The sequence below is a fragment of the Chiloscyllium plagiosum genome, unplaced genomic scaffold (genome assembly GCF_037043375.1).
Source record: "Chiloscyllium plagiosum isolate Xiang-an unplaced genomic scaffold, Cpla_swu_hap1 HiC_scaffold_16, whole genome shotgun sequence".
NCBI classification, from domain to species: domain Eukaryota; kingdom Metazoa; phylum Chordata; class Chondrichthyes; order Orectolobiformes; family Hemiscylliidae; genus Chiloscyllium; species Chiloscyllium plagiosum.
The window spans coordinates 14,758,781-14,784,579 of NW_028270154.1; the positions used below are offsets into that span (position 1 = coordinate 14,758,781).

A 25,799-nucleotide genomic window follows, 5' to 3' on the forward strand; every position below is an offset into this window, starting at 1 on the left:
TAACACAGAATACTACTATAAAGGAGATGCAGAAACTGAGAAACGGGGAGGGGGGTTAAATGTGTGAGCAGTTAATGAATGTAGCACAGGAATGTTTAGAACATGTTTGAAATAAGTACTGGGAAAAAAAACTCGGTTTAAGCATGTCTGTGAGTGTAAAACAGTAAACCTCTGAAAAAGAGTCATTATGAAACAAAACTGTGGGTACTGAAGATCTGAAACAAAAACAGAATCTGGAGAAACTCAGCAGGTCTGTCAGCATCTGTGGAGAGAGAAACCGATAACATTTTGAGTCCAGTGACCCTTCTTCAGAACTGAAGAACTGAACTGGACTCGAAGCATTAACTGTTGCTCTCTCCACAGATGCCACCGGACCTACTGAGTTTCCCCATCATTCTCTGTTTGTTTCAGATTTCCAGCATTGCATTATTTTGCTTTTGCATGAAGTTTAAAGAACCTGTCTGTGCATATATAGTGAGCCCAGTAATAGCTTTGCTTATTTAGCTGGCTGAAAGTATCCCTCTGTCAGATTCACTTGGTTAGCCTTTTGTTTATGAGCTATTGTATTGGGGTGAGAGTTTGCCTGAGATGGAATCAGGAACCCACAAGGATGGAGAGAACACACTCTTTCTCTGTGTGCTTTTCACAGGAGACTGTTGAGCCAAAGAAGATGAGGTGACTATAAGTGGTTAAAGTTTTATAAAGATGGAGCATTCTAGAAAGGGAATTCTTGGGTCTAGACAGCTAAGAGCATTGTTGTGAGGACAACTTGGAATGGTTAGCTACGACTAGGAAAACACAGAGATCTGCAATGGTTGTATTGCTAAAGGTGATCACAGCAGTAGGAACAGACTAGGCCATAGACAGATAGTTAGTACGTGGAATAAACTGCCAGAGGAAGTGGTAGATGAAGGTACAGTTCCAAATGGATTCAAGATGGCGCCGATACAGAGTGACTCTTTGCAAGCTGTCTACAACAAGTCTTATTCTCACATTTCCAACAATCATTCTGCATTTTTAAACCACATTTCTGAGCATCTTGCATTTGGTGCACCTTCTTTGGAGCTGCAACTGCACTTCTCACTCTGTTCAATCACCCTCTGATCTTTGTGTGTTATGATCTGCGTATAGTGCATGCAAAACCTGTACCTGTGTTTTTGTTTTTGCCGCTGTTTACCTATTATTTACTTATCTATGTGACTTAACTCTGTGATCTGTCTGTATTGCTCGCATGAGAAAGCTTTTCACTGTGTCTCGGTACACATGACAATAAATTCAATTCAATTCAAAGCAACATTTTTCACTGTATTTAAGTACATGTGACAATAACAAATCTATCTAAATGGAACATTTAAAAGACATTTGGTCAGGTAGGTAAATAGGAAAGGTTTAGAGTGATATGGGCCAAATGTAGGAAAGAGGGACTAGTTTTGTTTGGGAAACTTGAACAGCATAGACGATTTGGACCGAAGGGTCTGTTTTCATGCTGTATGACTCTATATTAAAAACCTAAGCTTTCGGCTGAGTCAGCAGTCAATGTAGGTTAGTGAGCAAAGGGGTGATGTGTGAACAGGATTTGGTGTGTGTTAGATCAGTGAGAGCAGAGTTGTAGATGAGTTGAAGTGGGAGGTAGGAGTCTGACCAGGAAAATAATGGAGGAAGTGAGGAGGTAATGAACAGGAGTGGGGTTTTCAGCAGCAGATGGACTAGGACAGGAGCAGAGACCAGGCACATTGGTGTGGTTTATAATCTCAAAGATGGATCTACACCAGCATCACTTTATCATATGAACAGCAACAGTTGAGGACGACAGGCTGCCATGATCTTCTTAAGGGCAGTTCAGGGTAGACAGTAAATGGGCTTATGCCCGAAACGTTGATTCTCCTGTTCCTTTGATGCTGCCTGACCTGCTGCACTTTTCCAGCAACACATTTTTAAGCTCGAAATGCTGGTCATGCTAATAATGCCCTTGTCCTAAGAATGGATGAAAAAAGCCTTTCATTCTCGAGCAGTTTGTGTGCTGATAGAATGCTCAGTTATTTCAAAACGATGATGTTGACCTTTGTGAAAATGAATTTCTATTGATATTTTTACGGAATCACAATTGTTATAGCACAAAAGGAGGCCTTCAACCCATCACATCTGTGCTGGCATTCTGAATGAAAACTGCTCCTAGTACCAATCCCCATCTTTTCCCCTCCATAGCCCTGTTCATTCTTTCTTTTCAAGTCACAATCCAACTCCTTCTTAAGCGCCTCCACCACACTCTCAGGCAGCACATTCTCAGACCTTACCAGTGGCTGTGTGAAGAAGTTTCTCCTCATGTCTTCATTGCTTCTTTTGCCAATTACCTTAAATCTGTCTCCTGTCCTCCTTGATCCTTCCGCCTTATCTACCTCTCTGTACTCCACCCCTGATTTGAGTCGAAAAGTGTGGCTCTGGAAAAGCACGGCAGGTCAGGCAGCATCTGAGTAGCAGGAGAATCGACGTTTCGGGCATAAGTGATGAAGGGCTTATGCCTGAAAAGTCGATTTTCCTGCTCCTCGGATGCTGCCTGACCTGCTGTGCTTTTCCAGGCCCACACAATCACAGAATGGGATGTTTCCAATGAGGGCATCACTGAGTTTGTGTTCCTGGGGCTGAGAATGAAAGAAGTGAGGGAAATTATCTGGGCATTAGGTGAGTACAGAGTTGGTCTTCAGCAAATCTCCCTTTCCGTGGTTCAATATCGCACTATTGCATTGCTATCATCACAAATGAATAAGCTACTGAATGAGGAACTAATTCCAGAGCCACTGGAATCTATGGAACATGGTTCCTCATGAGGTCCTTCAGCAATTTTGTTTGAGTAAATAGAAGGTACTGCTTCCACTGAGTCAATAATTTCGTGGCACGGTGGCTCAGTGGTTAGCACTAGGGACACAGGTTTTATTCCAGTCTCGGGCGACTGTCTGTTTAGGATTTGCACATCCTTCCCATGTCTGCGTGGATGTGTTCTGTCTCCTCCTACAATCCAAAGATGTGCAGGTTAGGTGAATTGGCCATGCTAAATTGCCCATTGTAGGTTAGGTGCATTAGTCAGGGGTAAATGTAATGTAAAGGAATGGGTTTGGGTGGGTTAATCTTCGGAGGGTTAGTGTGGACCTGTTGGGTCAAATGGCCTGTTTCCACATTATAGGAATTCTATCAAATAATCTGTCACCATATGTTTGCAGGAAGCATAAAGAAGGTAAGACATTTTGAACGTAATGAATTATAATGAGCCAGAATGAGCAGCCTGAATGGGCAGGGGAAGTACAGTCATCAATAACTTTCAAAAGGAAAATAGTTAAATGCTTTAAAATATTATGATAGAGCATGAGGCAGAGGATACATTTGATAGCTCATTAAAATTGCTGGCATCAATATGATGGGCTGAATAGCCTTCTGGTGCATTGTGTGATTATGTTTCTATATTTCTTCTCTTAGCAAGCTGTGTCTTCTCACAAAAGCTTCCAGCTGGATACACGGATTCACGTTTCTCCCTGAGCCTAAATGAAGAAAAGAGATGTTAGAGAGCTTCATGGTTATGTCCTAGGCTCATCCATCTCCATTGATGACCTTCCCTCTGCCCTAACATCAGAAGGGGCATGTTCCCTGATGGTTGTACAATCTTCAGCACCATTTGTGAATCCTCAGACTCTGAAGCAGTTTGAAAGCAACAAGGCGTGGACAACTTTCAGGCAAGTAATGTTTACGCTGCACAAGTGTCAGGCAATAGTCATCGCCTACAAGGAAGCTTCTAATAGTCATCACCTACAAGGAAGCTTCTAATAGTCATCACCTACAAGGAAGCTTCTAATAGTCATCCCCTATAAGGAAGCTTCTAATGGTCATCCCCTACAAGGAAGCTTCTAATGGTCATCCCCTATAAGGAAGCTTCTAATGGTCATCACCTACAAGGAAGCTTATAATGGTCATCCCCTACAAGGAAGTTTCTAATGGTCATCCCCTATAAGGAAGCTTCTAATGGTCATCCCCTACAAGGAAGTTTCTAATGGTCATCACCAACAAGGAAGTTTCCAATGGTCATCACCTACAAGAAAGCTTCTAACTATCTCCACTTGACATTCAACAACATCACCATCACCGAATCCCCCATCATCAACGTGCTGCGAGTTACCATTGACCAGAAACTGAAGTGGAGTAGCAATTGTAAGTATTAAAGCTGCAAGAGTGGTCCAGAAGTTGGGGATTTTGCAGTGGATAACTCACTTTTGGATCCCTTAGAGCGTGTCTGCCATCTGCAAGGCACAGGTGAGGGTTGTGATTGAATACTCCCCATTTGCCTAGATGAGTGCAGCTCCAACATTACTGAAAGCCAGGCACCATCCAGGATAAAGCACACACTTGATTAGTATTCCATCCACCATCTTCAAACTCACTCCCTCCACAACCACTGTGGCTAGTGACAGTGCTAATGTATATCACTACAGTAAGAAACTCTGCAGTAATTTAAAGTTCATTTGACAATACCTTCCAAACCCATAACCTCTACTAGCTGGTAGGATAAGGACAGCAGATGCACAGAAACAGCATCATCTTGACATGTTCCTTCAGTGGTTCATGTTTCTGGAACTTGCTCCCTAACAGTGGTTAGCACAGCTGCCTCACAGTGTCGGAGACCCGGGTTTAATTCCCGCCTCAGGCGACTGACTGTGTGGAGTTTGCACATTCTCCCCGTGTCTGCGTGGGTTTCCTCCGGGTGCTCCGGTTTCCTCCCACAGTCCAAAGATGTGCAGGTCAGGTGAATTGGCCATGCTAAATTGCCTGTAGTGTTAGGTAAGGGGTAAATGTAGGGGCATGGGTAGGTTGCGCTTCGGCGGGTCGGTGTGGACTTGTTGGGCCGAAGGGCCTGTTTCCACACTGTAATGTAATCTAATCTAATCTAAACTGTACTGTGGGTGTCCCTACACTGCATTGAGAGTAGCACTTTACCAAAGCAGCTTGTTGCCACGATTTTCGGCACAACTGACAATGAGCAATAAGTGAGATTGCCAGTGATGTTCACACCCCATAATTAATGAAAACATGATTCTTTTCCTGGTCTGGCAGCAGCAGTGGAGAGAAATCAGAGTTAACATTTCCTACAGGTTCTGAGGAAGGGTCACTCAATCCAAAACGTTAACTCTGATTTCTCTCCACAGGGGCTGCCAGACCTGCTGAGCTTTTCCAGCAATTTCTGGTTTTGTTTCTGATTTATGGCATCTGCAGTTCTTTCGGTTTTTGCTTGGATTCTTTTTCTGTTCCTTTTCATGTTGCTGAATGGCCTATTTCTACTCCTATGTTTCTATTATCACCGGGGCTCCAAGGATTAAAATACACCACAAGATTGTATAAGTAAGATTGTATTCCCTGGAATTTAGAAAGTTAATGGGTGACTTAGAGTCACAGAGTCATAGAGATGTACAGCATGGAAACAGACCCTTTGGTCCAACCTGTCCATGCCAACAAGATATCCCAATCCAATCTGATCAAAGTTTTGAAGATACTCGTTATAGGAGGGATATTATTAAGCTGGAGAAGGTTTAGAAGGATTTACAGGATGTTACCGGGCATGGAAGGTTCGAGTTATAAAGAAAGGCTGGGACTTCTTTCACTGGAGCACTGGACATTGAGAGGTGACCTTGTAGAGGTTTATAAAATAATTAGGGGTACAGATAGTGTTAATGGTAGTTGCCTTTTCCATAGGATAGGATATTTCAAGACTAGGGGGCACATTTTTATGGAGAAAGTGAGGACTGCAGATGCTGGAGATCAGAGTCGAAAAGTGTAGTGCTGGAAAAGCGCAGCAGGTCAGGAATGAAGATGAGAGGATAAGGTGAGAGGAGAGAGATTTTAAAAAGACACGAGGGGCAAATGTTTTTAGACAGAGAGTGGTTCGCATGAGGAATGAATTTCCTGAGGAAGTGGTTGATGTGGGTATAATTACAATGTTTAAAAGACATTTGGATAAGGACAGAATAGGGAAGGTTTGGAGGGATATGAGCCAGGAGCAGAGAGGTGGGACTAGTTTAGTTTGGGATTATGTTCAGCACGGACTGGTTGGACCGAAGGATCTGTTTCTGTGCTGTCTGACTCCAGGACTCAATATTAAGGGGAATTGGTAGGGCCGGTGGAGAGAAATTACAACCAAAGAAATGAAAGGATTTGGTGCAAGGGTAGGAAGAGTTAGGTCACAGATTCCCTGTGATCTCATGGGGTTAAATCGCTATTTTCTGTTACCAAGTTCCTACATAGGAATGAGAGACTGATTTAAGCTGTAGGATCTATGCATGTGATGTTGTAAAATGCTGGTAAGTACAATGATGATTAAAAGCATGCTGCCTGTCTTCACACTTCTGAAAACTGACCAGGGAAGAGAAATCAGATAACTGTCTATCATCTTTGAACTGTAAAATAAACCCATTGCAGTTTGGATAGATTGATTCCAGTATGTACTTTCCACGTTAACAATTTAGCTATTTGAGCACTGGGGCGAGAATCTGAGGAGCGTATGAAACCAGCAGTGGAAGAAAAAAACATCAAATTTTCAAAAACAAGGTGGTTGCTTAATGTCAAACAAAGAAACGGGGATGCTGGAAATTCAAAACAAAAAAAAAACAGAAATTGCTGGAGAAATGCTGCAGTTCTGGCAGCATCTTTACAGAGAAAACAGAGTTAACATTGAGTCCGGGGACCCTTCTTCAGAAGGTTTTTTTGTTCACTGTTTTCTCTCCACAGACGCTGCCAGACCTGCTGAGTTCCTCCAGTATTTTCTGGATTTGGTTGCTTGGTAATGGGAATAATCCTCGTTAGGACAATGTGAAATCAGTCAACTAATGGTCAATATCCGCTCTTTCTCCTGAAGGCACCGAGTCCAATTAACCTACATGTTTCACAGACCCCAGTCTAACCCCTGCATCCATTCTGCAGACATCAGGTCCCCCCAAATAATGAGACAATTCGACGACACAAAGCTGTGATGATGACCTTGACTTTGCCTTTGCTGGAAGTGCAGACATTTAGTAGGAGGGCTCAGCGTTGAATCAGTCAGGAGTGCAAACCTGGTGCAATATCCCCCTCCCATCGTAGGGCAATGAGAATGACTTGATGAACCCTTGGCTATGACAAGCTAACGGCACAGAGCGAGGAATCAGATCTGGGCTGTCCCTGGAATTCTGCACATGGTGCTCTATTCTGTTCTCTGAGTTATAGAGTCTTCCAGAGTAAAACATTTGGGAAGAGGAGTTTTTGAATGAAGAGGTGTGAGGCTGCAAAGCATTTGATTGTATTTCACAGGAGGAGCTTCCACGTGGTAACTACTCACATTTGCACTTGTGATATCCAACGTAACCTGTGAGGAGAAGGCAGAAAACGAACAGCAGGCAGGAAAGCCTGAAGATAAACATATTTCCCACACTGGAATGTGAAGCTGTAATGTAAATAGCAGAGAGAGTGTCAGCAAACATCGAATCACACCCCTCTCCAACTTAGTGGCAGTACTCAGGGCATGCTGCACTGTCAGAGGGTCAGTACTGAGGGCGTGCCGCACTGTCAGAGGGTCAGTACTGAGGGAGTGCGGCACTGTCAGAGGGTCAGTATTGAGGGAGTGCTGTACTATCAGAGGGTCAGTACTGAGGGAGTGCTGCACTGCCTGAGGATCAGTGCTGAGGGAGTGCCACAATTTTAGAGGGTCAGTACTGTCGGAGGGTTTGTACTGACGGAGTGCTGCACTGTCAGAGTCAGTAATGAGGGAGTGCTGCAGTATCAGAGGGTCAGTATTGAAGGAGTGCCGCACAGCTGGAGGGATAGTAATTAGTGGTTATCGTCCTAAGGAAGGATTGCAGTGTTAATGGGATAGCATTACTTATTCCTTTTAGCATTTCCATCGTTCTGTAGGGTCATAGATCTCAACGAATGTCAGGATCAGCTCAGGGCACTGCATGGCTTTGTCCTGTTTTGTTCCACAGACTGAAGGGGGTGCAGTGGTCACTTCCTGCTTCAGTGGAATTGATTGACCTCCTTCTCTTTCTTATTCCCTGGCTTGAGAAGGAAGTTTCTACATGCAATGTAGAGGGGCTGAATGTCCTCTTCCTGTTCATTCTGTGATGGTTCACTCTCTTTTCAATCTTTTTCATTGTCTCTCAGAAGCATTTATAGAAGATATCATGATGTGAACTCACCATGAATATCAAGAAACTTGATTTCATTTACATTTGAATTGTTTCTTAATTAAAGCAGACACACTCTGCTTCCGTGTTTGATTCACCTTTTTATTGCTGAGACAAATTTGGATAATAATTGGCACAAGCTAATTAAATTTGTTTAGTTTGTTTACTCAACCTGGAACCAAAATCATTTGATCATTCTAGCAGACTTCACTGAGATTCTGCTGGCTGTCATCTGTCTCTGCTGGAACTCTAATGGGATAATGCTGGGACTCAATTGGAACTTCATTAGGTGTCTGTACTGTATGCTGGGACTGTGCTGAAACTAATTGAAATCTGCTGAGACTCTGCTGGACCTCTACTGGATTATTCTGAGATCCTGTTGGGACTGTGTTGGAACTAATTGAAATCTGCTGGGACCCTGCTGAACTCTGTTGTGAACTTGCAGGGCTCTGCTAAAAATCTCATGGAACTCTGCTGGCAACATGCTGGGAGCATGCTCCATCTCTGCTGAGATACTGGGAACATTGCTGGGACTCTCCTAGAACTCTGCTGAATCACCCACAAACGGGTTTGCGGATTCAAAATAGGAATATAAACAGGTGGGGAATGAGTTGCTGCAATATATTGGCTTAAAGAACATGCGGATTGGAGGTAGACTGTGAACAGTGATGGGCTGAATTCCTTTACCCCATATCTGCATGCTAAAGGGCCTGGTGCATGTAAAATTATACTGTGTTGAAAGGCGTGTGGTTTATATGCATCTTAATATCATTTTTGGAGTTTGGATTTCAAAGTAGTGGCATATGGCTGTTTTCTTTACAGAAAAAAATGATCAGAGAGCACTTTGGAACCTGTGACCTAAACTATTATACACCAGATAGCAGGGGACTGCAAATCCCTGAGGTGCTAATGGAAAGTGGAATTTCCAAACCAGGAGAGTTTTGTGAGAAATCTGCGTGCTATTAGAGTTAAGAACGTTTTGGCTCTCAGATTTGTGTAAAGTTCACATTGGCAAATTTGGGAAAGACTCGTTAAGTCATTATTCCAGGAGCCTGTTAAATTGAACCTTAAATAGTTGAGGTTTAGGGTGTAATTTCTGTGAACTTGATTCACTGTAACAAATTGTGTCGGGAAGCGGGTTGAAACTATCTTTTACTGTTCGTTTTGAGATCATTCTAACTATAAATATTCAGTTGGCTAGTTTTAAAAATTTGTTCTTTTGTGATATAAGCTTATTTTCTGGTGACTGAACATATCTGTAGCCTCATGTGAGTGTGTCTCTGTCATAAATCACCATGTCAAAAGTCACATGACACCAGGTTATAGTCCAACAGGTTTATTTGAAATCACAAGCTTTCGGAGCGTAGCCCCTTCATCAAGTGACCTGAACAGCGCTCCGAAAATTTGTGATTTCGAAAAAACCTGTTGGACTGTAACCTGGTGTCATGTGACTTCTGACTTGTCCACCCCAGTCCAACACCGGCACCTCCACATCATGCTGAACAAAAACAAAACATAAGATCTATCAAGCCGGGTTTAATGCTTTCCCAGTATTACCATCAATTAGGATCACAATAATATTAAATGGAAAAACTATCAGTTCAATATATTCAACACTAATGTGGTTCTGTTCTCCGAGCTGGGAATTTGTGTTGCAGACGTTTCGTCCCCTGTCTAGGTGACATCCTCAGTGCTTGGGAGCCTCCTGGGAAACGCTTCTGTGATCTTTCCTCCGGCATTTCACAGGAGGCTCCCAAGCACTGAGGATGTCACCTAGACAGGGGACGAAACGTCTGCAACACAAATTCCCAGCTCGGCGAACAGAACCACAACAACGAGCACCCGAGCTACAAATCTTCTCACAAACTTTGAATATTCAACACTTACCAATAACCGTGAGCTGGTAATCAACAGTGTACTTCCCATCCTCAATAACACATTTCCATGCTACCTCACCCGACCTCATGTTCCTGACTGTCAGGCGTGTGGTTGTCTGGCTGTGGTTTGTGCTCATAGTGCTGCTGACATTCCCAGAGTTTCCCAATACTATAGATGGTGCTGAAAGGGTTAAAGACACTTGACAGAACAGAGTCGCAGTGCGGCCTTCCAGAGTGGGACCGGGAGGTTCAACTCCAACTAGAAGGAAACAGACAGATGCTTTAATCACAGTTTGAGAACAGCTCGCGGTGTTTTACATTTAGGAGCTGATCAACCTGCGCAGGGGATGGGGCTGCCTTCTTCCAGTGTGTGTAGGCATAGTTACTTTGATGTGCAGTAATTGTCACAAAGGGAAACATGGCAATCATTTTCAAAGGGAATGACTGCCATTTCCAACCTGGGGAAGAAACTGGTTTGTGTTGGACTCATTTTCTCGATGTAAGCCGGTGCAGTGATGACCAATTCGATGACCCACTCTCAGTCTTGGCACATAGCCAAGCTGCTGTCAACACTATCGTATTTCCCCAGGCGCCTATTGCTGACATTTTGGGGCATTTTGCACCTCTACCAGTGTATGGTACTGGGTTAGAGTTAGGGTTAGGGTTAGAGTTAGGGTTAGCGTAAAGTAGTTTGCTGTCACTAATCCTCTTTGCCTTGTTTTGGCTCGCCCCAGTGATGAGTGACAGACCACCATTGTACATTTACACTGTTCCCAGATCACAGGAAGGTTTATTATAGTATCAATAATTATAAATACATTTTTATCAGAGAGTTGGCTAAGATATATCTGCTCCTTCTGAAAAACCAGAGCAGAACCATTGTCAGACTGTGACAGCAGTAAAAGAGGTGGAGCTAATGTAACATGAACATTAACCTCTTCAGAACCAGACTTGGAAGAATGGTGAGTCTCTTGCATGAGGACCGATGGCCCTGGTTCTGATCTAGGGATCATTTCTCTGTTTTCTCTCTCAGATATCCTTCAAGAACAACATTGTTCTTTGAGATAAAAAGCAGAAGAACTGCAGATGCTGTCAATCAAAAACAAAACAAAGTTGCTGGAGAAGCTCAGCAGGTCTGGTAGCATCTCTGAAGAGAAATCAGAGTTAACATTTTGGGTCCAGTGAGGGACTAGTTCTGTGAAAGGGTCACTAGACCTGAAACGATAACTGATTTCTCTTCATAGGTGCTGCCAGACCTGCTGATTTTCTCCAGTAACTTTTGTTTTTGTTTTTGTTGCTCTAGGCCCATTTCCTTATCTAAAGGACTCTGAATCTCCTGAAACTCCTTCCTAGAAGGCACTTGCTCTATATTTTCTTCCTTGTACTATTCTGGATTTCTGGATTATCCAGTCACCTTCTATGTGAGGTAGTTTGCTTCTTTCCAGTATGACCAGGCAGTTTTCCCCTCTTAGGTTGTGCCCTGGATCTGTAGACATTGGTCTGTCTCCCATGGAATTATATGCAACATAACTCCCACAAGTTGTTGATCAGGTTAGAAATCTTCAGTTCACTTTCTGGTTGTTTGACTGGTGAAATATTTCTTCGGACTCTCAGTCATATTACAGAAGGACTGCTGCTCATCCTGCAATCTCTCACTCTCTCTCACTGCCACTACCGTTCTGCTGTCTGAAGTGAAAGATTCCAGAGTGGGTGTGTTGACCTTGCTCATCCCTGTTCACAGTTTTTTTTTGTTTTTTCTCACAACGTTTGCTGGGAGTTTTATTTTCTGATCTGTCTGCCTTGACAATCCTGTATAATTGCAGATGTCAGGATGAGATATGAGATCTTGAATCTTTATTGAGATCTGGCCATCACTTTGCTGAGTGAGCCCTGGCAATGCATAAGTGTCCCCGATGTGACCTTTTCAGTCCATGTTCCAAATTCTGGAATAATTAATCTTTTGTCGTACACAAGTAAATCGTCCCCGATTGTGAATTGTGGTTGACCCTTTTGGCCAGATTGCTGAATTGTTGGCCGTCCTTCAGCACTCTTCTGGCAAACGGTGATGCAGTTTTTGGAGAATCGAAGCAGACCCTTCGGCCCACCATGTCTATGCTGACCAACAAATACCAAACTATACTAATCCCATTTACCTGCACTTGGTCCAGAGTCTAGGGATGCCCTGGCATTTTGAGTACTCATCCAGATATGTCTTAAATGTTCTGGGGGAGCATAAAGCAGTACGGCAAAGGAACAGGCCCTTCAGCCCACCAGATCTGTGCCAACTATGGTGCCATTCTAAACTAATCCCACCTGCCTGCACATGGTCCTTATCCCTCTATTCCCACTATCCCTCTATTCATGTGTCTGTCAACATGCCTCTTAAGCATTGCTAACGTATCTGTTTCTGCCCCTGTGTAAAAAAAAACTTTCCTCACACCCCTCCTTTAAAGTTTTCTTCTCTCACCATAACCCGATGCTCCCTGGTATTTGACATTTCCACCTGAGGATGGAAACTCCAACTATCCACCCTCTCCCTGCCTCTCATTATTTTATATACTGCTTGGAGGTCGCTCCTCAGCCTCTGACACTCTAGCAAAAACAATCTAAGTTTTTCCAACCTCTCCTTTGGGCTTATACACTCAAATCTAGGCAACATTGTCGTAACCTTCTTTTACACCCACCCCAAAGCGTCCACATCCTTCCAATAGTGTGGTGACCAGAACTGTGTACAATATTCCACATTTGGCCGAACTACAGTTTCATGCAGCTGTAACATAATTTGCCAAATTCTGTGCTCAGTGTTTGAATTGATGAAGGCAGCATGCTGTATGCCCTCTTTACCTGCCTCTTTTAGGGAGCTATGGGCATGTTCCCAAGGTCCCTCTCTACATCAATCTTCCTCAGGGTCCTGCCATTTTCTCTCCTTTTGCATTTGACTTCCCAGAACGCATCACCTCAAGCTTCCCTGGATGAAATGCCTTCTGCCGTTTCTCTGCCCAACGTTTCGGTACCCTGCTCTATCCTTTGACAACTTTCTTCACTATCCACAACTCCACCAATTTTCATGCTGTCTGCAAACTTACTAATCAGACCACCTGCATTTTCATCCAAATGATTTATATAAATTACAAATAACAGCGGTCCCAGCATTGACCCTTGTGGTACACCACTGGTCACAGATCTCCAGTCAGAAACACCCCTCCACAACTACCCTCTGCCTTCTATGACCAAGCCAATTTTGTATCCAACATACCAAGTCACAATGGATCCTACGTGACTTAATCTTCTGGACCAGCCTGGTCACTGTTTTGTTCCTGCTGCATTTTGGCTTGCTGGCTCATGTTTTGTTTTGGCCATATGAAACACTTTCTGTCACAGCTAATGTCTGCAGATTCTTTCCTCTGTTTGCATTCTGCCATGAACCTTGAAACTCGATAATGCCTTCTACTGCTCGCCTCTTACCCAATTAATCAGTAACGATCTGTTTCTAGGCTGTTTGTTCACAGACCTGTTGTTCTCTGGAGGGTCTCAATCTCCTGAAACTCTTCTGTTGAAGTGAAGGTTGAGAAATACAGGCATGCTTAGAAATGAAGTTGATTGACTGCAACCAATATACAGATAATCAAATCTCTTATTTGCATTGCACTGTAGTGTAACCTGTGGAGTCCTATTGCTTCCAACAGTTAGACATATGTAGACTTGCTCCTGTAGGTGGGAACGTCAACTGGTCAGGCATGATATCAGGTCTGAGAGGACAGTAACACTCACTCCTGTGTCATGCAAAAATACGGCTGTCTATTGATGTAGATAAATTCTGTCTCGCCTAACTTGTTTGGATTAATTATTTCCCATCGGAATGCCTTGGCTTTCTTTTCCAATGGAGGTATCTCGTGATGGTATCTTTTCTAATGGTCTTGGGTGTTCTACTGTGTCGGCCATTTTATTTCTGTCACCACCTGTACCTCTGCTGCTTTGAAACTATGTCTTACGTCATCTGGAAGTGACCTATCATTTTGAAAATATGCAGTTCGTAAGTGATGATGTGATTGTGTCCGTGAGCCCTTGCTGTCCTGTAGTGCTGATGTTCAGGCGTTTAGTTTGTTTTCTGTGTTGAGTTGTTACTGGGTTATTTTTACTTTATAAAGTTAATAGACTCTGTTGCCCTCTTGAGCTAGTGTTGGTCTTTTCCCCTCAGGATCTGTTGGAGTGTCTTTCTGCTTTCTGCTTCCAACACTGTTTGAATAGCATTCTCCAAATTTAGATGAGATCAGATTCCCTACAGTGTGGAAACAGGCCCTTCGGCCCAACCAGTCCACACCGACATGCCGAAGAGTAACCCACCCCGACCCATTTCCCTCTGACAAGTGCACCTAACACTGTGGGCAATTTAGCGTGGCCAATCCCTCTGACCGGCACATCTTTGGATGCACTCGAAGGAAACCCAAGCAGTCACGGGGAGAATGTGCAAACTCCAAGATCTTACTTCTACTCGAAGAAATTTGTCAAAATTTCATCAAGAATTCCAACAACAATTTAATGAATTCTGATTTCACAACTCCATGTTTACAATTTTCCTCTGCACTGAAATGAAACGGAATCACGAGATTCTTCTGATTGTCCGATTCTTCTTGCATTTTCAAGTTGTTTATTTGTTCTCAATATTGTTCAAAAGTCTTTGGCACATCTTTAAACGTGTCAGTACACACTTCAATATATTAGCTGCTAATAACCTCATTTAAATTGGACCCACTGAATATAAGAATGTGCTAACTTACTTAGCTTCAGTCTTGTATTTAATTGATGCTGAATTGTAAAAAACATTATCTCTGTGAATTCTAATCCTGTGCTTTGGATTTTCCTTCTCCGAATTTGAATTTGGCTACAATGTATTAGTTCATTTTCCATTTCTTTTCAATGTGCTGATTAATCATATTGCTGTAACAATTTTATTAGGTCTGTATCTTTTTGATGATGTTTTAAATCTGCTGCTGTTTAAATCTTTACTCACCAATACTGTTCCAAACCAAATGACTGCTGATCTTGCTAGACTCCACAACATTTTCCTTGTTTGCCAGTTACTTGTTCAGTACCAGAACGCCCCCGGTGCTCACCTTCCACCCCACCAACCTTCACATAAACCGCATCATCCACCGACATTTCCACCACCTCCAAATGGACCCCACCACCAGAGATATATTTCCCTCCCCACCACTTTCTGCTTTCTGCAAAGACCATTCCCTCCGTGACTACCTGGTCAGGTCCACGCCCCCCAACAACCCACCCTCCCGTCCTGGCACCTTCCCCTGCCACCGCAGGAATTGCAAAACCTGCGCCCACACCACCTCTCTCACCTCCATCTAAGGCCCTAAAGGACCCTTCCACATCCATCAAAGTTTTACCTGCACATCCACTAATATCATTTATTGTATCCGTTGCTCCCGATGTGGTCTCCTCTACATTGGGGAGACTGGGCGCGTCCTAGCAGAGCGCTTTAGGGAACATCTCGGGACAATCGCACCAATCAACCACACCGCCCTGTGGCCCAACATTTCAACACCCCCTCCCACTCTGCTGAGGACATGCAGGTCCTGGGCCTCCTCCACATTTGTTCCCTCACCACCTGACGCTTGGAGGAAGAACACCTCATCTTCTGCCTCGCAACACTTCAACCCCAGGGCATCAATGTGGACTTCACCAGTTTCCTCATTTCCCCTCCCCCACCTTACCCCAGTTCCAACCTTCCAGCTCAGCACCATCCTCATGACCTGTCCTACCTGCCAATCTCCCTTCCCACCTATCCACTCCACCCTCCTCTCTGACCTATCATCTCCATCCCCTCCCCCATTCATCCTATTGTACTCTTCTCCCCAGTCCCACCCCCCTCATTTATCTCTCCACCCTGGAGGCTTCCTGCCTCTATTCCTGATGAAGGGCTTTTGCCCGAAACATCGATTCTCCTGCTCCTTGGATGCCGCCTGACCTACTGTGCTTTTCCAGCACCACTCTGGTCTAACCATTTGTTCAGTACCGGCTGTCCGACAATGCAGCACACCCTCAGCTCTGCTCCTCTCTCCTTGCATATTCTCAGTGCTGATTTCCTGACAATACTAACTTCCTGATCTTGCTGTAATGATCCTTCCATCATGCAGTACTCCCCTAGTACTGCAGTGGAACATCACCCTTGATCCTAGTGCTTAGGTCCTGGAGTGGGACTGTGACATGATTGTGTGTACCTTCAGCCAAACCACAACTGATTTTGTTTTGTTAATTCACTCACAGGATTCGAGAGCTGCTACTGTTCATTCTTAATTGCCCAGAGGGTGGGTAAGAGGCAAACACATTGTTCTTTGTCGAATAGTGAAGTGCTGGAAAAGTGCAACCAGACAGGCAACATCTGAGGAGAGTCGATGTTTCAACCATAAGCATTCCTGGTGAAGGACTTATGCTGGAAATATTAACTCTCCTGCTCCTTGGATGCTGCCTGACCGGCTGTGCTCTCCCAGTGCCACACATTTCGTCTCTGATCTCCTGCCCTCATTTTCTCGACAATGTTTCCTTGACTGTTATCAGACTTTTAGTTCCAATTCTTCGATTGTCACTAATCTGCTGTGGTGGGGTTTGAACCCAAGTTCCCCAGAACATGACCTGGGTCTCTGGATATTACCACTAGGCCGTTTCCTCCCCTAAGTAGAGGTGAAAGAATGACTCACCTTTTACTGTGATGAGCTGGAACACAGTCTCTACGAGACTTTCATTTTTCTCTTGTTGAAAGGTGAAATTCCCAGCGTCAGTAAACTCCACCCCATCAATGTGCAGCCTGCAGCCAGCCAGGATGTGCAGCCGTCTCTGCAAGAAGCAAAGACTAGAATCGAGAGGCGTCCCACTGAAGTTTTGTGCCGTCAGTGCCAATTGAAATCCTGTTCCCTTTCCTGAACAATTCCACTGTGGTTTCCAGAGCCAGGTCCCCTTGAGGCACGCGGGGTATGTCAGGTGTACTGAGAAATTCACTGAGGATCCCACTGTAGCATACACAGTCCGAGCTGTAAATACCAATACCACATATTCATATTGTGAAATTAGAACCTCTAAATTAAACACGGGGCCTTCAAGCTCAGGTGAGCTCCTCCAATTAATCATTCAGAATCCTTACTCAGAGACTCAACAGAATGGATACACGAAGGGGATGGAGGGTGACTAGAATAAGGAGGAGGAATCTCAGAATAAGGGGAATGACACTTGGGATTGAAATTAGGAGGAATTACTTGACTCAAAGAATGATGAATCTTTGGAATTCCCTGCCCCGGATTGTGACCTCACGGAGTGGCTGTATTGACTCAAAGGGCTGAATGGCCTTACTCATGCTTTGAGTTCTCATGTTTTCATGTTCATCCACCCTCCCGCTTTACACTGTTTCCCTGGCTTGCTGTATATGTGAGCTCCTGTATATTGCTGGTGAGGTTGGAGTGATAATTTTCCCCTGTGCTTATTAGTGATTTGGAGAGGAAAGATTCAGATTTGTAGCTAACACCAAGTCCGGGGACGCAGTAAGTGCTGCAGAAGTGAATGGGATGTTACAAAGAAAGGGACATTATGTGTGAGTCTATAGCAGCTGGAGCTCAGTGTGGCTAAAGCCACAAAGGATTTTATAAAGGTTAGGTCTGGATTTTTAAAAAATGGCGAGGAAGTGAGAATTCTGGAGGAGCAGAGAGACTTTGGCTAACAGTCTATTAGCCTTTCCAGCAATATCAGGCTGAGAGCTATGGCAGGCAGGGAGTACAAGGTTAACATCGATGCAAAATACATCCTTGTGATGTGTGTACAGCCTCGTCCTCCTGTGGTCAGTTACACTCCCTCTCAGGGCTGTGTGCTACAGTTTATAGCAGCACTTCAAGCCTCATTGCTTTTACATACTGAGCTGATGACCTGATTCTGCTGGGCTCTGGTTTCCGGCTTGCTTGTCCCCTCACAAAACATTTACAGCACTTGAAGCTGAGCATTCAGTCGGATTGATCTCTGTTGGTGATTATACTCATGCAAGCTCTTGCCTTACTTTGCCTACCCTTCCTAGCTCTATTCTTTTCATCCTTATGTGCTGCCCATCGTTCTCTGTGCAAAGGCAGCTTCTTCTAAATTCTCTATTTGATGTATCAGTGACAATCTGATGAATATACATTCATGCAAATACACAAATTTGGAGCAGGAGTAGACCATTCTGCCCCCTAGCCTGTTCTGTCATTCATTGGCTAGATTTAATAGCCCCTAATTCTGCTCCCTCCTACAAGCTGAATATCTTCTCTGGATCTACGCAGTCAACAGGCTCTGTGTCCTTCAACGAAAGCCTTCAGGTCCCCGTAAACATCAACATTTACAAATTCACACCCTTTAAAAAATATTCTGCTTTTCTGTTCCTACTTACTAAACAAGTAACCTCAAACTTCCCCACTTTATAATCTGTCTGCAATCGATTTAGAGGGATTACTGTCCCAGTTAGTGAGTGATTACTGTCCATCCCGCCTTGGTTAGTGAGTGATTACTGTCCCATCTATCCCGGTTAGTGAGTGATTAATATCCCATTTGTCCCGGTTAGTGAGTGATTACTATCCATCCCATCGTGGTTAATGAGTGATTTCTGTCCCAGTTAGTGAATGATTACTGTCCATCCTATTCTATTTTGTGAGTGAGAGTTCTTCATTCTGTCTGAGTTAGTGAGTGATAACTGTCTATTCTCTCCTGGTTAGTGAATGATAACCGTCACATCTGTCCTAGTTAGTGGGTGCTAACTGTCCAGTCACTGGGCTGAGAGTTGAATTTAATGTGAACCAAGATTTGAAACAAATCTGATATCTGAGATAGATGTGCCAAAAGGATCGGTGCTGGGTTCTCTACTTTTTGTCATTTACATAAATGATTTGGATGCGAGCATAAGAGGTACAGTTAGTAAGTTTGCAGATGACATCAAAATTGGAGGTGTAGTGGACAGCGAAGAGGGTTACCTCAGATTACAACAGGATCTGGACAAGATGGGCCAATGGGCTGAGAAGTGGCAGATGGAGTTTAATTCAGATAAATGCGAGGTGCTGCATTTTGGGAAAGCAAATCTTAGCAGGACTTATATACTTAATGGTAAGGTCCTAGGGAGTGTTGCTGAACAAAGAGACCTTGGAGTGCAGGTTCATAGCTCCTTGAAAGTGGAGTCGCAGGTAGATAGGATAGTGAAGAAGGCATTTGCTATGCTTTCCTTTATTGGTCAGAGTATTGAGTATAGGAGTTGAGAGGTCATGTTGCGGCTGTACAGGACATTGGTTAGGCCAATGTTGGAATATTGTGTGCAATTCTGGTCTCCTTCCTATTGGAAAGATGTTGTGAAACTTGAAAGGGTTCAGAAAAGAATTACAAGGATGTTGCCAGGGTTGGAGGATCTGAGCTACAGGGAGAGGCTGAACAGGCTGGGGCTGTTTTCCCTGGAGCGTCGGAGGCTGAGGGGTGACCTTATAGAGGTTTACAAAATTATGAGGGGCATGGATAGGATAAATAGACAAAGTCTTTTCCCAGGGGTCAGGGAGTCCAGAACTAGAGGGTATAGGTTTAGGGTGAGAGGGGGAAGATATAAAAGAGACCTAAGGGGCAACGTTTTCATGCAGAGGCTGGTACGTGTGTGGAATGAGCTGCCAGAGGATGTGGTGGAGGCTGGTACAATTGCAACATTTAAGAGGCATTTGGATGGGTATATGAATAGGAAGGGTTTGGAGGGATATGGGCCGGGTGCTGGCAGGTGGGACTAGATTGGGTTGGGATATCTGGTCAGCATGGACGGGTTGGACCAAAGGGTCTGTTTCTGTGCTGTACACCTCTATGGCTCTATGTGAGCAACTGAGGTAACTGCTAGTTTAAGGTTAGTGTTAAATCCTGCCAGTTTGTTGCCTTGTGACGGGAGAGAGCAGCTGAATGAAGCTCATGTTAAAGGGATTGGAATCACAAATGGGGAGTGATCCTGGCACTGGATTACTTTGGAAATCACTCCCACAATTGATTGTGTTTATTTGTGCTGCAAAAGGGCAGGTAATGGCCTAGTGATATTATCACTAGACAATTCAAAAGCAAAAAAAAACGCTCAGCCAATGTTCTGGGGACCTAGGTTCGAATCCCATTATGCCAGCTGCTAGAATTTGAATTTCATAATTGAACAATATCTGGAATTAAGAATCTAATAATTAAACCATTATTGGACACACCTAACTGGTTCATTCATGTACTCAGGGAAGGGAACCTGCTATCATTCTTGGCTCTCAGTATCAGTAAGATTAACCATGAGAGGCCTGGTCTGGCCTATATGTGACTCATTCAAATCTTGACACCATCCAGGACAAAGCAGCCTGCTGGATTGGCACTACATCCCATAGCAATGTGGTTAAGTCTCAATTGCCCTCTGAAAACCACTGAGTTGTGTCAATTGTTACAAAGTCTCAGCAAAGAAGTGAAACCGGATAGATTGCCTGACATCAACGTAGGCACTAGAAAGGACAGCTGCAAACACAGGCCCATCAACTCTCCTTACGAAGAGTTGGGGGCTATGTCACAATTGGGAGAGCTGTCTGACAGACTAGTCAAGGGACAGTTTAACATAGTCAAACTCACAGCACCATTACTGTATAGGCAATGTCCCATACATTATTATAAAATGGGGATGTTTACCAAAGCTTGTACAAAGTTCAGCATCATTTGCAAATTCTCAGTTACTGAAGCAGACCAAGTTCAAATGCAGACATAATATCCAGGCTTGGGCTGAAAAGTATCAAATAACATTTGTGCCACGCAAGTGCTGGGCAAAGGGCCATCTCGGATAAGAGACAATCTAACCACTGCTCCTTGACGTTGTTACAATACAGGGTAAACCCCCTCTGTTAATTTTAAACCAGCGACATGGAAAAAATTCATCCCCTGCGATCATCTGTGAAAATTCAAGTGCCTGGAACTAGTTTAAGTAATAATTAACAGCTTTATTTTTTAAAGTTTAGCAGAGAGTAATTAACTAACAACTATTTACAACTCCTTCCTCTAACCTATCTTTTACTTTCCCTTCTAGTCCGATAAAACCCCTGATTAAGATTTAACAAAAATTCAGATTTTAAACCCAGGCAGCTGTCGAATCTTCCCTTTGTATCTTCCTCTGTAGATTGTCTTCTTCATAGGGATTTCTGATTCACAGGTTGTGGATTGATAAAGGTACTTTTAAGAAAACTGTGTTTCGGGCAGTCTGCAGATGTTGGGGGTTTGGGAGTTCTCTCCCAACTGCAGAAATTCACCAAAGATCCTCAGACAGAGCCTTCCAAATCTACAACCACTTCTATCTAAAAGGACAAAGGCAGTGGATACATGGGAACACCACCATCTGCATCCTGACTTGGAAATGTATCGCTGTTTGTCCAGTGTCACTGGGTCAAAAACCTGGACTTCCCTCCCTAAGGATATTGTAGGTCCACCTACAGCACATGGACTGCAGCAGCTCAAGAAGGCTCACCACTACCTTCTGAAGAAGCATGGGTCTGTGTGTGTGCGCATCTCTATATGCGTGTCTGTGTGCATATGTGTGTGTATGTGTGCATGTTTGTGTGTGGCACAGGGCAGGGACAGAAATCATGGAGCCTGATGCTGGTCCTGGCCTGAGTTGATCTGAGCCCTGCCCTCAGCCAGAGAATAGTTGTCCCTTGGAGCCCCATGATGCAGTCATTGAGTCCTGATGTGGATCATTTCCCACCACCCTCCCAGTGCCACTAGAATTAGGTTTAGGACATAAGGCCTATGGTCAGTGTTCCTCCTCTGCCACCATTTGAGGCCCTTGAATGACCATTTAATGACTGGGATAAATCCAGCAAGTGAACCTATCATTGTGTGGCATTCCCAGAAGCAGCATTCTGAGCTCTGGCCTACTGTGGAAGTAGCAGCATGTGTGTGTCTATCCAGTTCAGTTTCTGGTCAATGGTAACCTCCACGATGTTGGTAGATCCCTCAGCAGCTCCCAGCCAGTAAGGAGACCCACAGTTTCTATTTTTATCTTAACTGGGAGCATCAAAAAACCCAGCATTTGTAGCCCATCCCTAGTTGGCCTTGAATTGATTTCTGAGTAAGCCACACTGGGGGTGGCACGGTGGCTCAGTGGTTAGCATTGCCGCTTCACAGCACCAGGCACCTGGGTTCGATTCTAACCTCAGGTGACTCTCTGTGTGGAGTCTGCACATTCCCCCCGTGTCTGTGTTGATTTACCCCAGGGGCTCCGGTTTCCTCCTACAATCCAAAGATGTGCAGGTTAGGTGGATTGGTCATCAGAAATGCAGGGTTACAGGACTAGGGTAGAGGGGATGCTCTTTGGGGGGGTTGGTATGGATGTGATAGGCCACAGAATGTCCTGCTTCTACAATGAAGTTCTTCAATGATCTCTACGGAGTCACACTTGGGCCATGCCAAGTAAGGGTGGCAGATTTCCTTCCTACGGAGTCACACTTGGGCCATGCCAAGTAAGGGTGGCAGATTTCCTTCCTTTGAGAAATGGGGTTTTATGACAACATTGGATCAACTTTTAATTCCAGACTATCTTCTTTTCATTGAATTAAAGTTTCATCATTTGCTACTGTGGGATTCAAGCTCATATTCCCAGAGCATTCACCCTGAGTTTCTGGATTCCAGGCCAATGGAATCACCATTGTCTCCCCAAAAGGAATATTCTGCCCTCAGTGGCAGTCTCTGTGGAACCTGTCCAGGATTTTATCATTTGTAATTCAATGGACTAGACTAGATGGATATCTTAAATTAAGAATTTGAAACGCAAACTGAAATCTGGTATTAGGGAATAAATTAAAAACAGAATCACATTAGGATTGACTGTTCCTCAAAATGTTCTTTTCATTTATCAGTAGATATTATTAAAATTCTTGTCAGAAATTCTTTAGAGTATTGCTTTTTTAATAGAATTTCTTTGCAGATACTATCAAAGAGATGTATTACATTTTCTCCAGGTTAGTATATTCCTCAGTGAAAAAATAATAAATAAATAATCGTGAATAATTCATTGTCTAATGTTGGCTTCAAGGTAATAACTCTGGCTGAGGAGTCCATTAACTGTTGTCTGAGTTCGTCAGGAATTGCTTTCCACAAACCCTTTCCAACTGACTGTAGAAGAGTATTACTTGAACCTGCAATCTCTAATTCCATTTTGTATATCTGTGATGTGTAACAACTTTATCCTCGATAATAAAGCAGAAATCTGAAGTGAGATGAGATAGTCTCCAGCCGCCTGTGTGCCTCAGTCGGTGCTCTCCTTTGAATAAAAAGGTGGTTGACCTGGTGTGAGCCCAGTCCTGACACCTCTTCAGTCAGTTATAGTCCAGGAGACTGTTGCTGACTTGTGCTCTGCATTGTTTCCGTTTCCACTTCCTTCTCTTTGTTTTCCCTCAGTCACCACTTCAATAAATGGTTATCTTTTAACAGGCATTTTGGAAATCTGGTTTGTGGAAAATGTGGAACAGACTCACTGCATGGAAGAAGGCCACTCAGCCCCTTGAGGCTGTCCTGATCCTAGCTCTCCAATTGCAGTTTTCTACTCCAGCCCCCTCTCCCACCTCTTTCTCTAGGCCTTTTTGTTATTCATTCTTCTCTACTCTTTCTCCAATTCTCCATCAACTGTTTTTTGTTTGTCTCTTCCTCAGAATTGGTGATGATGCCTTTTTCTCACAGTATTTTACATGTTTCTAATATTCTTGATCCTCTGGTTATGATGATTCTCAGTCGTAAACACAGTGGCTACAAGAACAGGTCAGACGCCTGGAACCTGGCAACACCTTCTGACTCCCCCAAGCCTGTCCACCAACTAGACGGCACATGTCAGGAATGTAATAGGGATATTCCCCACTTGTCTGGATGAATCCAACGACACTCAAGGAGCTTGACACTAGCCAGGACAAAGCAGCATTCCTGATTGTCACCACTTCCACTCCCTCCATCACCGATGCTCAGTGTGAACTATCTACAAGATTCACAGCAGAAATTCACCAAAGATCCTCAGACAGCGCCTTCCAAACGTCAAGGATAATTACAGATGGGCAATTATGGACGGACTCAGCAAACAGTGTACACAATCTTCTGCTGTTCACTATTTTTCCAGCCACAATGTTCTATCACATTCTCAGACTCTGTTACACTCTTCCCAGGAATGTGAAAAATGCTTACCTTGTAGACAGTGGATGGGCTGCCAGCATTGGAGGAGCACAAACATCAATAAAGCTACAGCCATCGCTGGAATTAATTTTCAGCTTCTGATCCGACTCTGGGTTTCTTACTGCAAACAGGCCACTTCCTGTGAGTAGCTACTAACTTCAGGACAGTCAGAAACACCCACAAAGGCACTGCTACAAATAGATCAGATATACAGACATTGACTGACCTGATAGCGACCAAGTAATTACTGTTGATTTTTCACAAAAATGCATTTATTTTACTGATATCCTTTCGGGAAGGAAATCTGCTATTCCTACCTGTTCTGATCTACATGTGAGACCAGAGGCACAGCAATATGATTGACTCTTAACTGTCCTTTGGGAAAATAGAATGAGGCTAGCGATGTTTGAGCTAGCGATGCCCATATCCAGTGAGTAGATTATAAAGAAAGAGTTGAGAATGACAATTCTTCTCAACAGTTCACTTTCCCTCGCCACTGATTTGGCATCAATAGTGCAGCATTCCCTCAGTACCTGCCCTATGACAGCGCTGCACTCCTTTAACACTGTCTCACCTCAGTATTACCACTCCTACCCACACCACCGTGCTGCTTCAGAATTGCCTTTCTGAGAGTGGAATGTAAAAACAGGAGTAGGCCATTCAGCCTGTCGAGCCTACCTCACCGTTCATTATGACCATGACCAATTCAATGCCTCTTACGCACCCCATCTCTGTAACCCTGTATGGCCCAGTAATCAGAAATCTGTCAATTTCTACCTTAAACATGCTCAAAGATTGAACCTCCTCATCTTTCTGTGGTAGAGAATTCCAAAGATTCACAAAATAATTTCTCCTTATCTTAAACCTAAATAGCATCCTTTTATTTTTAAATTTTTGATGCGTGCTTCAGGTAAAAAGAGACACAGTGATTGTTAGATTGTCTCTTGTTGGAGATTGTCTTTGCGCAAATGTTACTTGTTCCATGTCAGCCCACATCTGGATATCACCAGATCTTGCTGCATCAGCACATAGACTGCTTCAGTTTCTGAGGAGTCGTGAATGGTGTTAAATTTTGTGCAGTTATCAGTCCCCATATCTGTCCTTATGACGGAGGGAAGCAGGTCATTGTTAAAGGAGCAGAAAATGGTCCTACATTATTCCCCTGAGGAAGTTGAGAAAATGTGTCATGGAGCTTTTAAAGTACCCCTCCAAAAGTACAATGCTCCCCTCTCCAACTATGCAGCTCTGTCAGAATTGCCCCTCGAATGTTACAGTGCTCCTTCAGTATTGTCTCTCCAACAATGCTATCCTCCTCATACTGTCCCTCTGACACTGCTGTTTCCTTAGTACAGACCCTACTACACTGCAGTTCCCTCAAGATTTAGGATCTTATGGGAAGTTAAGGAAGAAATTGCATGGCCACTAGCAGAGACATTTGTATCTCCTGCTCCTCAGATGCTGCCTGGCCTGCTGTACTTTTTCAGCACCACACCCACAACTCTGATTTCCAGCATCTGCA

The 25,799-nt window shown here is 43.8% G+C and overlaps 2 protein-coding genes across 2 annotated transcripts in view; one reads left to right on the top strand and one right to left on the bottom strand.

Moving 5' to 3' along the window:
- Window positions 1–2,603: 2,603 nt before the first annotated feature.
- On the bottom strand, window positions 2,604–24,356 carry LOC122556886 (uncharacterized). Its single transcript, XM_043704146.2, has 5 exons — window positions 24,293–24,356; window positions 16,783–17,112; window positions 10,080–10,328; window positions 7,349–7,453; window positions 2,604–3,530 (listed from the first exon to the last, which is right to left on the bottom strand). The coding sequence occupies exons 1-5, from the start codon at window positions 24,354–24,356 to the stop codon at window positions 3,451–3,453; spliced, it is 828 nt and encodes a 275-aa protein (XP_043560081.1). The 3' UTR covers window positions 2,604–3,450.
- LOC122556887 (neuropeptide Y receptor type 2-like) overlaps window positions 4,073–25,799 on the top strand; it is a 136,285-nt gene continuing 114,558 nt past the window's right edge. The window contains exon 1 of the mRNA XM_087995149.1: window positions 4,073–4,194. The gene's annotated coding sequence lies outside the window, so the exon portion shown is untranslated. The remainder of the gene's footprint in view (window positions 4,195–25,799) is intronic.